This window comes from Bidens hawaiensis, unplaced genomic scaffold (genome assembly GCF_021521415.1).
Source record: "Bidens hawaiensis isolate Kalapana, Puna unplaced genomic scaffold, B.hawaiensis_p1.1 tig00005035_1, whole genome shotgun sequence".
NCBI classification, from domain to species: domain Eukaryota; kingdom Viridiplantae; phylum Streptophyta; class Magnoliopsida; order Asterales; family Asteraceae; genus Bidens; species Bidens hawaiensis.
Genome location: NW_027491320.1, coordinates 1821659 through 1837353, shown reverse-complemented (window position 1 = coordinate 1837353; position 15695 = coordinate 1821659). Strand labels below are relative to the sequence as shown.

The following is a 15695-nucleotide window of genomic DNA, read 5'->3' as shown; positions in this document are numbered from 1 at the left end:
CTTATATTTTTCATTATATATACATATTATTACACAACGGTGTTATTAGTATATAAAAAAACACAATTATCAGTTGAAAGACACAATGACGAGAAAAAAACACAATGACAAACAGAAAGATACAATGACGAAAAAAGACACAATAATAAGCAAAAAGATACAATGACGTAATTTTTTTATATAATAAAATCATATTCATATTAAAGATAAAAAAACTCTTGTTATTATGGTGAAATTTATTTTTTTAAAAATATTACATGAAAAAGTTATAAACGTTTAAAAATGATAGGGAAATTAACATGTGACTTGCATGTGTACAGAGAATATGTACACGATTACTTTTATACCCTTTTTTCTTTGGTTCATACTTGACACATGTCAAGTAATTATGAATTCTCACACTTTTCATTTGTGTTGGCCTTTATAGAATAACTCAACCCTATGTTTGGAATTAATATGTAACCGTTTATGTTTGTTAATTAGTATCGATTAGTGTTCTTTGTCCATTAAAATTCACATCCTCGTTTGCCCATTAATGTCTATTAGTGTTCGTTTGTCTATTATTGTTTGCTTACAATATTAACGGACGAACACATACAAACTCAATTTCTTAATGGACGAACATATACATGAATTTTCGTTCAGTAGAGTGCCCGTTTGTCTGCCAAAAGCTTAACAGAGAGACACAAACCAGGACCAACCTTTAGGGAGGGCTGGGTGGTTGGCAGCCCCCGACCCGACACCCTATTAGGCCCGAATTTTTTGTTTAAATTATATTTATTTTTATGAAAAACAAGATGTATATTTAATGTTTAAACTCAATTACATAACAATTTTGACTTAGTGACAAAGAGGTATTACTCTCAACCAAAATGTTGTGAGTTCTAGTCCAATTTGAAACATGTTTAAGCTTATTTTTATATAAAACTTTTTTACACAACTAAAGCCAATAAAATATTCATTTACTTGAGGTCCAAAATATTTTTCGCCTTCGGCTCAAAAATTTTTTTAGCTTTTCGTAGCCGGGCCTGACACAAACATGCTCTTGTTCGGTCCGATTCAATTCGTGTACACTCTTTAATCGTAAGTAGTCTACCTATGGTTAAATCATCAACAGAAGCGAGTTATGTCAAAATGTGATACTACAACCAAATACGCAATATTAGTATAAGTTAGGTTAACTCACCGACTAAAGTAGCGAGCTAACCAGTTATAATTTTAAAGTTATACTATAAAAACTGTACAAATATGTTACATGCTTTATGTAGTTATGCATAATTGTATATTATTAGTTTTATAATTTATTTAATTAGAATTAGTGAATAGGTAGTTATTCCATTATTTTAGTAGAACATGGGTTAAGAAGTAGTGGGTAGTTTGAGTCTTGTTTCTATTTAATAGTCATTCATTTACTTTGTGAACATTATGAATGAAAATATTATGATTTGACAAATCAAAGTCTCTTCAAAAAATCAATGAATTCTGTTCTAGTTTCCGTGTGTTTTCTTTGAACCATTTGATTAACGAACGAGGTTCGTAACATTGGTATCAGAGCGGTCTTGATCCCTCTATGGACGCTAAAAAACGGAACGAGTCGTTGGCTCGAATCGAGTCAACACTTGCGGAGATGATCAATCTTCTAAAAAACTGGCCTCGGTTCCCAACCCATGTCGCTTCCGCACCCACAATGCCAACGCAGGCCACCGCTTCCGCCACTACAAAGCCAACACATGCCACTGCGGCCTCACTACCACCCACCATTGTCATCAAATCACCTCCATCAACCTTTGCACTGCCACTTAAAACTGCTGCAACGTTAGTCACACCGAACCCAACAGTAAAACGGGTGTTGTCTGACACAAAGCCAGCCTCAAAACAGGGTTGTTTATCTACGCCATCGACACCGAAATCAGCCCCGCAACAGGTCACGGATCCAACGGAGGAAATAAAACAAATGACACCAACTAAATGGGCGGTCGAAAATCGCGAGTGACGGCCACCATGGCGTCTCAATATTACTTCTCCAAATGCCGTAGGAAGGACCGAGTGGCGGCCACCGTGGCCTATCACCGAGTTTTTTATGATCTCATCCTTGAGGACAAGGATTGTTTAACGGGGATGGATTGTTACGTGCTTTATTTAGTTATGCATAATAATATATTATTAGTTGTTTTATCATTTATTTAATTAGAATTACTATGTCAAGTAATAGGTAGTTATTCCATTATTTTAGCAGGACATGGGTTAAGAAGTAGTTGGTAGTTTGAGTCTTGTTTCTATTTAATAGTTATGCATTTACTTTGTGAACATTATAAATGAAAATATTATGATTTGATAAATCAAAGTCTCTTCCAAAAATTTATGAATTCTATTCTGGTTTCCGTCTATTTTCTTTGAACCATTTGATTAACGAACGAGATGCGTAACAAAATATTTATGCAGATTGATATAAATACAATAAATAAGGCGACTTTTAGTTCTCCTTTTCTGTGTTAACACTACATTTTATTAATTTTCCGTTAACACCTTAGAGACAACAGAGACAAATAGTCAAATACCATTCGACTAGACTACTAGCTTGTGTTTTTAATAAGGGAAAATTCCCTAAATGGCCCTTTTTAAGAGAGAGAAAGTAGAAAGTAACCATAAATTTCAACATATTCCCAAAATAGTCCATCAAATTTGGACTGAGGAGACGAGATCTGGAAAAATCCTTAGGCCAATAAAATTCTGACAAGTGTCAAAATCGACGGATTTTTTAAAATTATTGGGAGACCAGTCCATATTTTTCATTAAAAGTTCTTCTAAAAATACAGTCTTTTCCGACGGTCTTTTAATGTTTCCTAACAGGTCCACTCAACTTCCAAAATCATGGGAAATGTGCATTCAAATTCATTCTTTCAAGACGCATTTAGGTGAATTTGTACCAAGAAGACCATAGATTTATAAATATTAAGGGATCCGTCCATATTTTTGAACAAAAATTTATTTTTCAAAGCTTTCTTGCCAGACGGATTATTTAAGCTTCTTATCTAATCCCTACAACTTTTAAATACATAGAAAAATGTGTCATTTCATTTTGTCTTTCAAGACACTTACTTGATAAATTTGAACTAAGTGGATCATATTTTTGAAAAGATTGAGGTACCAGTCCATATTTTTCACGAAATCTTAATATTAAAAAGTGGTCTTGCAAGACGGTTTATTAAATATTCTTATCTCGACCCTACAACTTTTGAACTCATGGAAAAATGTGCATTTCAAATTCGTCTTTCAAGACACGAATCTTTAAAATTTGTATGAAGGAGACGAGTATGTAGTATATTCTTACTTGTCCGTCCATATTTACATTATATCTGTCATCTTCCTCAATCCTCAATAATTCATTCACATATTTTCATCAAACTCTAACTCTCGAATCAAATCATGAAGTTTAAGAGGGGTGATCAAGTGGAGGTTATGGATATGGGTCCCGGGTTCGTTGGATCCTATTACGACGGCAACATAATCTCAACGTTCGGAAACGAGTACATTGTTCAGTACATGGTTTAGGGTTGTATGAAGGGGAAGATGATGAAGATAACTCATGTATATTATTTGGATGATCATGTCGGAATAGACGGAATCACATAATATATTGTCGGTGAGACAGATTAGTAATAAATTTTGAAGGTATGGACTAGATTTCAACACATAGGAAATAAACTACAACTCGTCTTCTTGGTACAAATTCACCCTAGATGCGTCTTGAAAGACTGAATTTGAATGCACAATTTCCCATGTTTTTTGGAAGTTGAGGAGACCCGGTAGGAGACATTAAAAGACCGTCGAAAAAGACTGTATTATTAGAAGAACTTTTAATGGAAAATATGGACTGGTCCCTCAATATTTTTAAAAAACCCGTCGGATTTTAACACTTGTCAGAATTTTATTGGTCTAAGGATTTTTCCAGGTCTCGTCTCCTTAGTCCAAATTTGATGGGCTATTTTGAGAATATATTAAAATTTAGGGCTACTTTCTACTTTCTCTCTCTTAAAAAAGATCATTTTGAGAACTTTCCCTTTTAATAAACTTATTTTATATATTAATTACCAAAACAAAAGCGTTACGTTAAATATGTATAATCATTTACTTTAGCATTGTATATGGTATAATAAAGTTGAAAGACATTAATAAAAAAAAAAAAAAAACGAAAGTGGAGGATTCAAGTAGGGATGGCAACGGGGCGGTTTCGGGGCGGGGAATGCCAATCCCATACCCGCCCCGGTTTATAAAACTCATTACCAAAACCGTCTAAAAACCCGCGGGGACTAAACGGGGAATCCCCATCGGGGATTCGGGGAAAACCGCGGGTATTCGGGGAACCCGTCTAGCATAAATGGTTTTTAAACGGGCTAAATTCCCCGTGGGGATCCCCATTTAACCGTCGGGTTCACCGTTTAAAACCCGATTGTAAGAAAATGATACAAAATTACAATACAATATTAATACACAAAAAGTTCAATATCCAAACACATTACACATACAAAAGACATTATTAATACATAAAAATGTTTATTTCTCCCATCACAACGGAAATTAACTTCATGATTGATCCTTCTTACACGTCCATACCGCACCCATTCAACCATTCAAACACTTGTCACGCCGGATTGCTATGATAATCAAACATTAACATATTAATTGGAAACTATATAAGAATCAATGTTAAACCATATTAAAATGTAAACGATAAACCATATATATATGTATTACCTCAATACCATCGTCACAATCATATTCAATAGTTTGGCAATATGCCTCGGATTCTTCTGAACAAGTTGCTATATTCATATCACAAAAGTCAAAAGTTTATATAGTAGCTAAGTTAAAAATAAAAAATAAAATGTTTGTTTACCTTTGATTTCATTCAACAACCAACTTTGGGCGCACATTAACGCTTCCAATGTTTTTGGATGAAGACGGCTACGGCTACAATGGATTGGGAAAGTAGGAAAAAGGTTTTAATTTTTAAACGGGTATATTGGGAAAATAAATAATAAATAATATATTATATATAAATATAAAAATTATATTTAATTAAACGGGTTTTAAACGGGTATACGGGGCGGGTATACGGGGCGGGTACAGGCTATACCATACCCGCCCCGAACCCGATTAACTTAAACGGGGAAAACCCGAACCCGGACCCGTCCCCGATTAAGTGTCCCCGAACCCGCCCCGTTCGGGGCGGGTTTCGGTTTTCCCCATCGGGTTTGGGTTTTTTTGCCATCCCTAGATTCAAGAGATGGTCCGGTGAAGGAGTATAAAAGGATACACATCACCACGAACGTACAAACCCAAACACTTAATTTCCTCATACAATCAATCAATTAAATTCTCTCTCTCTCACTCTCTCGCGTTGGGGTTTGAACACAATTCAAACTCCATTGATTCTTCAACTTCCTTCCGTTCATATCTCCGCCATGGGAGGCGATAAGGCTCTCAGTCTCGAAGAGATTAAGAACGAAACTGTTGATCTGGTATGTATGATCAATTCATCATTCTTCTTATTATTATTCTCAGCTTCAATCTCAATTTTAGTTAGGTTTTGCTTCAGTTTTAATCCATTTCAGATTCTAATCAACCTCATCGTTAACGCATCATCATCATAATTTTATTATTATTAATTATTTAAATTTAGTAAACTACACATACAAATGAATCAGTGATAATAATAAGTAAACAATTACAAAAAAGTACATAATCTACACATTCATATGTAAAAAGTAGAAAGTTTTTAAATATGAATCAGTGATAATAATAATAATAATAATAACAATAATACTATAAGTTAACAATTTCTCTCGCTTTGTTGAATTTAATGTTTATTCAAAATGAGTCAAACATAATTCACGTATCTAAGTAAGTTGTTAAAACAATTTGAATAAATTAAGGAGGAAAAGTAGGAGAGATTAAGAGTTTTTATATTTGATTTAATTTTACGCTAAGTTGTTGGAATATCAGAATCTTTATATTATTTGAAAAGTCGGATATTTGTTAGGCATCAAATCCGAAATTATTCTGTTTAGATATACATGCACTACTTGATTTCTATATGATTTTTAAATTTAAGTATAAAGATAATTAAATGAATTTTGTAATGCAAATATTAAGCTTTAAATTGCAAATCTTAAACCATTTTGCTGAATATAAGTTATGCTTAAGCATTTATTGTACCTTTTTTATGATTTTTCTTTTTTTATATTTCATAACTTGTCAAATGTTTATTCCTTGAAATTTCATAAATTCTTAAAAAGTAATTATTTAACATTTAACTTTTACTTTAACAATTAATAAAGTTTTAGATAAATATTATAAAAACTTGCATCTTTTCTAGCTAATCAGATTGATTTATAAAGTAACGATTTGTACATAACTTTGATTGTACGTGGTTGGATTATATTGCCCTTGCAATACTTTCATATAAACTCGATAAATATAATAATAAATTTTCTTCCCAGATCTTAATTCTTTTATGCTCTAAAAATTATGATTAATCAAATAAGCTCTATAAATAGATACTTTATCATATATTTATAAATCAAGATTTTACTCTTTTAGTAATAAACTATTAAGGGCTGTGTAAAAGAAATGGTAAAATAAAGAATTGAGAGAAAGGGCAAAACAGTAATTCTAAGAAAACAACAGAGCGTATGCTGAACGCGGGGAACGGACTGTGCGTGCCTGTCTGTCCGTGGTACCATAGTCTTATTTTATGCTTTTCTTTTCTCAATTTATTTTTATATTTATTACATGTCAACAAATAATTATATACTTATAGGTTTATTTTGAAATAAACGTTGTAATTTTCATGACAAGTTTCAGCAAAAATAAAATTTTGAACTATTAATTTATAGTAAATGTGTTATAACATGAAAAATTTCTTTTTCTAACAATCAATTAATAAAGCCCGACTATCTGCGATCTCATATGCCTGTTATCACAACCCAAGCTCACCATCTTTTGATCCGAAGAAACGCTCCGCCCGAAAGACCTCCTAGGAAAAATTCTGATTGTGATCGAATCCGAGCTTGAACCCTTTTGTAAAATAAAATGAAATAATATTCTTTCTTGTGAGAATTAAACTGAGAATATGAATATTAACTTTTGTGTGCACGGAATTCCCGATGTCATTTTCTCGTGTGGTCTGGTACACTTTTATGGTAATTGGATACGTTAGCGACACCCACCGTTTCTTCTGTAAGCCAGGTGCCGTCTTTCAACTGGTTGTGGGCCCCTCCATTCTTGAGTTAAGTGGAAGGTCAACTTGCGTTACTCAACCCCCCATTTCTATCTTTGTGTTGTTTTTAGTTTAATCATCTACCCTCCATGTGTACACCTTTCTGTTATATTCACTTCCATATAAAAACTATTCCTACTTTTTAAAATTACTAAAATTTTATACAACAATTGAATGCTTAAATTTTTTATTTTTATTTTTTTAAACGGCAACTTTCGTTAAACAAGTCAAACTAGCATGAGGCTAAGACCAACAATACAACACAACAAATTGTATACGTGTTAAATTTGTAAACCTTTTATCATTTTAATACAATAAATAATTAACAATCTGAGTGGAAAATTAAACAGTTCAAGCTATTCAAACAGAACAATTGTCTGTTGTTTTTCGATGCCATAGTTAACAAACTTCTATATTGATATATATATGTATGTATATATGTGTGTGCCTATATGTATATTTATATGTTGGGATATATGCCAAACCTCACCAACAAGGGATGTCCAGGCATGTTACATGTCTCTCTGGTTTCCATATTCATGTGTGTCCAAACTACCTTAGGTTAAAGTGTTAAAGGAACAAAGCATTTGGTAGATAGTTTGGTTTTTCCCTATGCTTTTATTTTATTTTATTAATGGTTTCTAGATAAAAAATAATTGTTCTCATTTTCAGTGGACCATGATTCTTGATTCTCTGTCATAATCATTGGAACCCCATACCAGACGCATGGAATTGTGGAATATAAATAAAGTAAAGATAACATTAAGATAATTTAAAGCAGGTTTAACAATATTTATTTAATTACTTTATAATTAATTATTGTTTGTTTCATTATGACTTTACATTCTAATCTAACCTAACTATTAAAAGCATGAAAATTAAGTTATTGCTACAATGACTTAGGCCACTGCAAGATACCATTTTTGATTTTTGATGCATGAGTCACAAGTGATTATAACTAACAAGCATGCATGCATGCATGATGAAACAAACATCTAAGAGAATTACAAAGTTGTCCATTGTTGTTACAGGAGAAAGTACCAATTGAAGAGGTGTTTCAACAGTTGAAATGTAACCGAGAAGGTTTAACCTCAGATGAAGGAGCCACAAGGCTGCAAATCTTTGGACCTAACAAATTGGAGGAGAAAAAGGTGTGATCAAATTGGAGGACCTAACGGTTTATGTTTTCTTTAAAATGTTTAATGATTTTTAATTGTTTTAATGAGAACAGGAAAGCAAAATACTCAAGTTTCTTGGGTTCATGTGGAATCCTCTGTCATGGGTGATGGAGGCTGCAGCCATTATGGCAATTGCATTGGCTAATGGAGGTGGAAAGCCACCAGATTGGCAGGACTTTGTTGGTATTGTTTGTCTTCTTGTTATCAACTCAACCATCAGTTTTATTGAAGAAAACAATGCTGGAAATGCTGCTGCTGCACTTATGGCTGGTCTTGCCCCTAAAACCAAGGTATTTCATAACTCAAATGACCAATATATAAAGGGAAAATCATGAAAATAGACATGTTGACCCAAATTTTTACCAAAATAAACATTGACTTTTAACCCTTTCAAAAGTATAGTGGGGTCCACAAAACTAACAAATCAAGTTAATACACGTGTAAGGTGTCGGCTGAATCAGTTCAGCTGCCACATAGACGTGCTATGCCATTATTGGCTTATTTTGTAGACCCTATTGTACTTTTCAAAGATTTTTTGTACCTGCTATATTCAAGCCTTCATAGTCGGCTCTGATTATGTGGCGTTCTTAATTGGTTGCTTTTGATATGTTTATTTTAAAAGGGTAAAAAGTTAATGGTAAATGTGATCAACATGTCTATTTTCATGATCTTCTCATATATAAACACCTCTCTGACTGTAAAGATTGACAAATCTAACCATTTTGCAGGTTCTGAGGGACGGTCGTTGGAGTGAGCAAGAAGCTTCCATCTTAGTTCCAGGAGACATAATCAGCATCAAACTTGGAGACATTGTTCCAGCTGATGCTCGTCTTCTAGAAGGTGACCCGTTAAAAATTGACCAATCTGCCCTTACCGGTGAATCTCTTCCAGTTAACAAGAACCCATATGATGAAGTATTCTCCGGTTCAACTTGCAAGCAAGGTGAAATCGAAGCAGTTGTCATTGCAACCGGTGTACACACCTTCTTTGGAAAAGCTGCACATCTTGTTGACAGCACAAACCAAGTTGGTCACTTCCAACAAGTTCTAACTGCAATTGGAAACTTCTGCATTTGTTCCATTGCTGTTGGAATGTTGGTTGAGATCATTGTCATGTACCCGATTCAGCGCAGGGAGTACAGAAGTGGGATTGACAATCTTTTGGTGTTGCTTATTGGTGGGATTCCAATTGCTATGCCTACTGTGCTATCAGTCACTATGGCTATTGGATCACATAGGCTTTCACAGCAGGGTGCTATTACTAAGAGAATGACTGCAATTGAGGAGATGGCCGGAATGGATGTGCTTTGCAGTGATAAGACGGGAACACTGACACTTAATAAGCTTTCGGTTGATAAGAATTTGATTGAGGTGTTTGCAAAAGGTGTGGATAAGGAGCAGGTGTTGCTTTTTGCTGCTAGAGCTTCTAGGACTGAGAACCAGGATGCCATTGATGCTGCCATTGTTGGAACCCTTGCTGATCCTAAAGAGGTATCTTTCTCTCCCTATGTTTCAGTTCCAGGTGGAAATTTTGATCCGTTTACTTTTGAACGGGTCAATTCAGGTATATTTGATCTCTAACAAGTCAAACGGATAACCTTAAAAAATGCTTTAAAGAAAATGAGTCATACGGGTTCAACTAGTTGAAACCTAATGTAATTTTTAAGTCATATTTGACACACATATAGATTGCAAATAATAATAATAGTTAATAAATAAAAAATAAATATTATAATAATAATAACGGCCCGGCACGTACACAAGAATTACCAGTGTTACTGAAATCGAAGTCTCTAAGTTCAGTGGTTACCTCAATTGATAAACTTAAAATGCTTTTCTTTTTAAATCTGGTTTCATACTCGTGTGTGACATATATGACTTTGCAGGCACGAGCTGGAATTAGAGAGGTCCATTTCTTTCCATTTAACCCTGTTGACAAGAGGACAGCTTTGACTTACATTGATGAACGAGGAAACTGGCATAGAACAAGCAAAGGTGCTCCAGAACAGGTAATTTCTAACTTTATTTACTTATCCATGTTATGATCCTCTTGAATCAGTTGGTTACTGAATCCAAACCTTTTTTTTTGTAACAATTGTATCAGATTTTGACTCTCTGTGGCTGCAAAGAAGATATGAAAAAGAAAGTTCACGCAATGATTGATAAATTTGCTGAACGTGGGCTACGTTCTTTGGCTGTTGCAAAACAGGTCTTCATTTTACATAAATTTTATGCACATACATCTATGTTTGATCATGATTACTTACTCTCTTCATTGTCATTATATTATAGGAAGTGCCTGAAAAGACAAAAGAAAGCCCAGGTGGCCCTTGGCAATTTGTTGGCTTGTTGTCTCTATTTGACCCGCCAAGGCATGACAGTGCTGAGACCATTCGCCGAGCTCTCAATCTTGGTGTAAATGTCAAAATGATTACTGGTAATTAATCATATTAACTAATTAGTTAAAAAACTACTTTCATCTTTAATTCTGGTTAATCTAAATATGCCTTATAGTGTAGGCGATCAACTTGCGATTGCTAAGGAGACTGGTAGACGGCTCGGTATGGGAACAAATATGTACCCGTCTTCTTCTTTGCTTGGTGGCCACAGGGATTCATCCATTGCAGCACTCCCAATTGAAGAGTTGATCGAGAAAGCCGATGGATTTGCAGGAGTTTTCCCAGGTGGGTATTCCTTTTATTAATGTTATGTGTAGGGGCGTGAATCATGTCGGGTTGGTGGGTTGAGTCGTTCAACCCGAACACGGCCCATATTGTCTTTAACCCATTTCAACCTAGCCTGCACATACTTAAAATCTTGTAACCCAAACACGATTGGTTTAACCCATTTCATGTCAAATGGGTTGGCGGGTGTTAACCAAGTCGTAAACGTGTTAATCTAGTTGATGGGTTGTAAAAAATGGGTTAATGGGTTATATTCGGGATTGTGGGCTGACCTATTTAACTAAGCAAGTTAAACATGTCAACCCAAACACGATCCGTTTTTTTAAACGGATTAGATATGCCAACCCAAAACTTGATTATATATATGTGATTTATTTTTAATAACTGAATCTTTTGATTTAAATATACAGAACACAAGTATGAGATTGTGAAGAAGTTACAAGAAAGAAAGCACATATGTGGGATGACTGGAGATGGTGTGAATGACGCACCCGCTTTGAAGAAAGCTGATATTGGTATTGCTGTTGCTGATGCCACAGATGCTGCAAGGAGTGCTTCTGATATTGTGCTTACCGAGCCCGGGCTTAGTGTTATTATCAGTGCAGTGCTTACCAGTCGCGCTATTTTCCAAAGAATGAAGAATTATACTGTTAGTTCCTCTTTCCATTCTTATTATTGCTATAGCTATTCCATCAAAACACTTTAAAGGTGTTAACATCTTTTATATTTGCAGATCTATGCTGTCTCTATCACCATCCGTATTGTGGTAAGTTTTATGTGACATTTGAATAATTTGGATCGGCCCATTAGATGTTTTGAGTTCCAAGTTTATTGCCTAACTTATTTACACCTTTTTTAGTTTGGATTCATGCTCATTGCTTTGATATGGAAGTTTGACTTCTCTCCCTTTATGGTTTTGATTATTGCAATCCTAAATGATGGTAAGTTTTCACTTATGTCACACCCGATATGACCATTTTTCGTGACTGCAATGTTACTAATTTTTTTACATTTTGTGTACTTGAAAGGCACCATCATGACCATATCAAAGGATAGAGTGAAACCGTCTCCATTACCTGACAGTTGGAAGTTAAAAGAGATCTTTGCCACTGGAGTTGTGCTTGGAGGATATTTAGCATTGATGACTGTCATATTCTTCTGGATCATGAAAGACACCGACTTCTTCTCAGTAAGTGAAGAATCAATTGTTCAATAACCAAATGTCAAAATGTCACCAGTTTACATCAAACTCACTTGTTTTTATGCTTGTGTCACACAGGACAAATTTGGTGTTAGATCTTTGAGAAACAGTGAAGTTGAGATGATGGCTGCTTTATATCTCCAAGTCAGCATAGTCAGCCAGGCTTTGATTTTCGTGACCCGTTCACGCAGCTGGTCTTTTATAGAACGCCCGGGTCTCTTATTATTGGGTGCTTTCTTAGCAGCACAACTGGTAAACAAACTGACCCATTTTTCGACACTAACTGAGTTCTGTTTTCTTACACATTTACATACTAACAACTGTTGCTGACATGTCAAACCACAGGTTGCGACTCTAATAGCAGTTTACGCAGAGTGGGGTTTTGCAAGAATCAAAGGTGTCGGGTGGGGATGGGCTGGTGTCATCTGGCTCTACAGCATCGTATTTTACTTCCCTCTCGATGTTATAAAATTCGCGATCCGATATATCCTTAGCGGGAAAGCCTGGCGCAACCTGCTTGAAAACAAGGTATTTTTTTAAATTATTATTATTATTTGAGAAATTGTTTTTCAGGTAGACTAATGTATGAACTTAACCGCGTGTTATGAAACAGACTGCTTTTACTACCAAGAAGGATTATGGAAGAGAAGAGAGAGAGGCCCAATGGGCTCTTGCACAGAGGACCTTGCATGGGCTGCAACAACCCGAAACCTCAAATATATTTAATGAAAAGAGTAGTTACAGAGAACTGTCTGAAATAGCAGAACAGGCTAAAAGGCGTGCTGAAGTTGCAAGGTATGTTATGTTTTTTTATCTTTAGTAGGTTAAACAGGTGTTTCGGATCAACCTGGCCCGTTAAGTTCAATTCACATGTTTATGATAAATTTGGTGGTGTATACAGGCTTCGGGAGGTACTTACACTTAAGGGGCATGTGGAGTCGGTGGTGAAGCTAAAGGGGTTGGATATTGATACGATCCAACAGCATTATACGGTGTGAGAGACAATGCGGGAAACGGGTCTCTTTTTTTAAGAAGTTAATTATGAGACTAGTAGAAGGTGATAATTTGAGTGGGGAAAGGTTATGCTGGGATTTAGCCCCATGAAACTGTTTACTTGTCCTGTTTTGTTACCGTCTCGTTTTTGAGTAATACTGCGCATGGTTGCCGCTTCTTATATGATGCTTTGTGTATGTTTAAGAAAGAATGAAAGGCATCTAAAACATTTCTCATAACGTAGTTTCATTCTCCTTGACCTTGGTTGTTGGTTGTGTTGTGAACTTGAGATTCATATGGATCGATGACATATTGACATGCATGCATAATTGGTTGAGCATTTCATCTTCTATTTATCAAATTGATAGTCGATACATGTTACATGGCGCACCTGAATACTAACTTATTATGCTAACATGATTTAGAATATAATTTTAACACTCAAGAATCATGTCTTGTAACTATGTGCTTGTGGTTTCGGTTTGTTTCCGTCATAGCTCCAAGCCATATGACAAATTCCAAACTTGATTTACATGTACAAAGGTTAGAATAGGCTCAGCATCTCTCTTTAACTTGTACTATTGATGAGAGGCCTATTGCTGTTAATGCACAGCTAGTGAATAGTAATAACCGCCTAGTTCTAGTTGATAGCATAAGTTATTTTTGATTATAGAACTGCCTTAAGACAAGTTACTACTGATGACATATACTACCTACAACATATTTGTGATTATCATATATAGTTGCTACTCATGGATTATAGTGATCATGAGTTATTAGATCAGACGCAAACTTTTACGGCTTTCAACATGGTAATTGAATTTTGGCTTGCCGGTGGCGCAACTTGCTGAACCTATCGTGGGACCCGCCTCTTGAATCCTGAGTTCTTTGGTGTCAAAATCAGAAGTCAAAAACAACAAACTTGCACTCCACACCTCCTAATTTTTACCATTGTTTACTTGGGTTAACCATTTGATATTTCAGTGAACCTCAACTAGCTTAAATGGCATAATGCACTAAAATCATCAACATTTAATATATAACATGCATACTACACGCTGTTAATAAATTGAGGTTTATTAAAACAGATGAACCATAACTACTAATTCAAAAACAATTGCTAGTACTCAAAACACTACTTAAGAACATAATGATATCAAACAGATGAAGATGGAGATAATAACATCATAACAACTAATTAAAAAACTATCGTTAGAACTCTACAAAATCCTAGTATCAAACTCAAAAACCTCAGCAACCACAACTGCAAACATCATCAAATCACCGACGATCAACAAGGGCTCCTCTAACCAAGCCAGTTCCAAAGCCAAACCCCATACTAGAATTTCCAAACCCAAACCCCATGCTAGAGCATCTGCTAGGTGGAACCACCGGCCGCGGCCGTCGTGGATAATAATAAACGCACTCCTGGTGTTGCATCTGGTAACCATAGCCAGCCGGTTGCTCCCCCATCCCACGAGGAATCGTCGTAAACTTCTCCCCAAACTCATACTTGAAACTTAAAACCCCATTCGGTTACCGGACGGCTTTCTAAGTACTTCATAACTAACAGTCTGAGCCGCATTCCCGTTACCCTTAAAACCTTCAAGAAGCTCCTTAACTGGAACATGAACCTCTCCTAAATTCTTCCCACCGAACATCCCCTCCGCCTTTATCTTAACAACCAGCGTCGAAACCGAGACTTCTTCATCAATAACAAACTTCATGGGAACGTTCCATGTCGGGTTGGAATCACCTTGCTTGTCCGTGCTGCTTCTTTGCTTCTGATCTTTGTCTCCGGAGATGAAAACCACCACGTAGACGTGCATGCTGCCTGTGAATCTTGATTTCTTGAGGTCGTTTGCCAAGACGAGAGTCAGGTTTAACTTTCGGTCCTCCATGTTGTTAACATCAGGATATCACGAACACAATATTAAAACAGTTTAACAAAGAAAGATAAGTAAACCACCTATTTATATTAAATAAATGCTTTGCATGCAAGCAACCTATCCTAATACGAATTATCTAAGAATTAATTTGAACTACTTTCAAATACAAACTCATTATATTATATTTGTTATATATTATATATATAAACTCATTATATTATATTTATTATATATTTTATATATAAGATAAAAACCAAAATGTCATTGTCAAATTCTCTCGATACTACTTATCAGTTTAAAAGAAGCAATAACAAAAAGCCCAACAAATCTAATACATTGCTCTGATGGTTTAATTTAGGTTGTTAAACACTTGCCATGCTCTTCTCCTCAAGTTCGAATCATGTTCTTGGTTTTTTTTTTCATCCATTTGTTTTGATGTTATATATATATTAGTGGACCTATGAACTAG

The 15695-nt window shown here is 35.2% G+C and overlaps 2 protein-coding genes across 2 annotated transcripts; one reads left to right on the top strand and one right to left on the bottom strand.

The window, feature by feature from the left end:
- The first annotated feature begins 5440 nt into the window (after positions 1-5440).
- Positions 5441-13369, top strand: LOC143628654 (plasma membrane ATPase 4). The gene is made up of 16 exons (XM_077098186.1): positions 5441-5522; positions 8314-8433; positions 8514-8750; positions 9189-9950; positions 10346-10468; positions 10564-10668; positions 10752-10896; positions 10979-11143; positions 11554-11792; positions 11877-11909; positions 12003-12084; positions 12172-12332; positions 12423-12596; positions 12690-12872; positions 12958-13139; positions 13246-13369. Exons 1-16 carry the CDS (start codon positions 5466-5468, stop codon positions 13340-13342), a joined length of 2865 nt encoding a protein of 954 aa, XP_076954301.1. The 5' UTR covers positions 5441-5465; the 3' UTR covers positions 13343-13369.
- A 1488-nt stretch (positions 13370-14857) lies between these two features.
- On the bottom strand, positions 14858-15238 carry LOC143628630 (protein SRC2 homolog). Its single transcript, XM_077098168.1, has one exon. The coding sequence runs from the start codon at positions 15236-15238 to the stop codon at positions 14858-14860; it is 381 nt and encodes a 126-aa protein (XP_076954283.1).
- Between the last annotated feature and the right edge of the window lie 457 nt (positions 15239-15695).

Excerpts from the sequence above, each read along its gene's own strand:
- LOC143628654 (XM_077098186.1), top strand. The coding sequence starts at position 5,466 with ATGGGAGGCGATAAGGCTCTCAGTCTCGAAGAGATTAAGAACGAAACT. Across the intron at positions 12,085-12,171 it reads TATTGCAATCCTAAATGATG|GCACCATCATGACCATATCA; the intron begins GTAAGTTTTCAC and ends TGTACTTGAAAG. Across the intron at positions 12,873-12,957 it reads GCAACCTGCTTGAAAACAAG|ACTGCTTTTACTACCAAGAA; the intron begins GTATTTTTTTAA and ends GTTATGAAACAG.
- LOC143628630 (XM_077098168.1), bottom strand. The coding sequence starts at position 15,238 with ATGGAGGACCGAAAGTTAAACCTGACTCTCGTCTTGGCAAACGACCTC.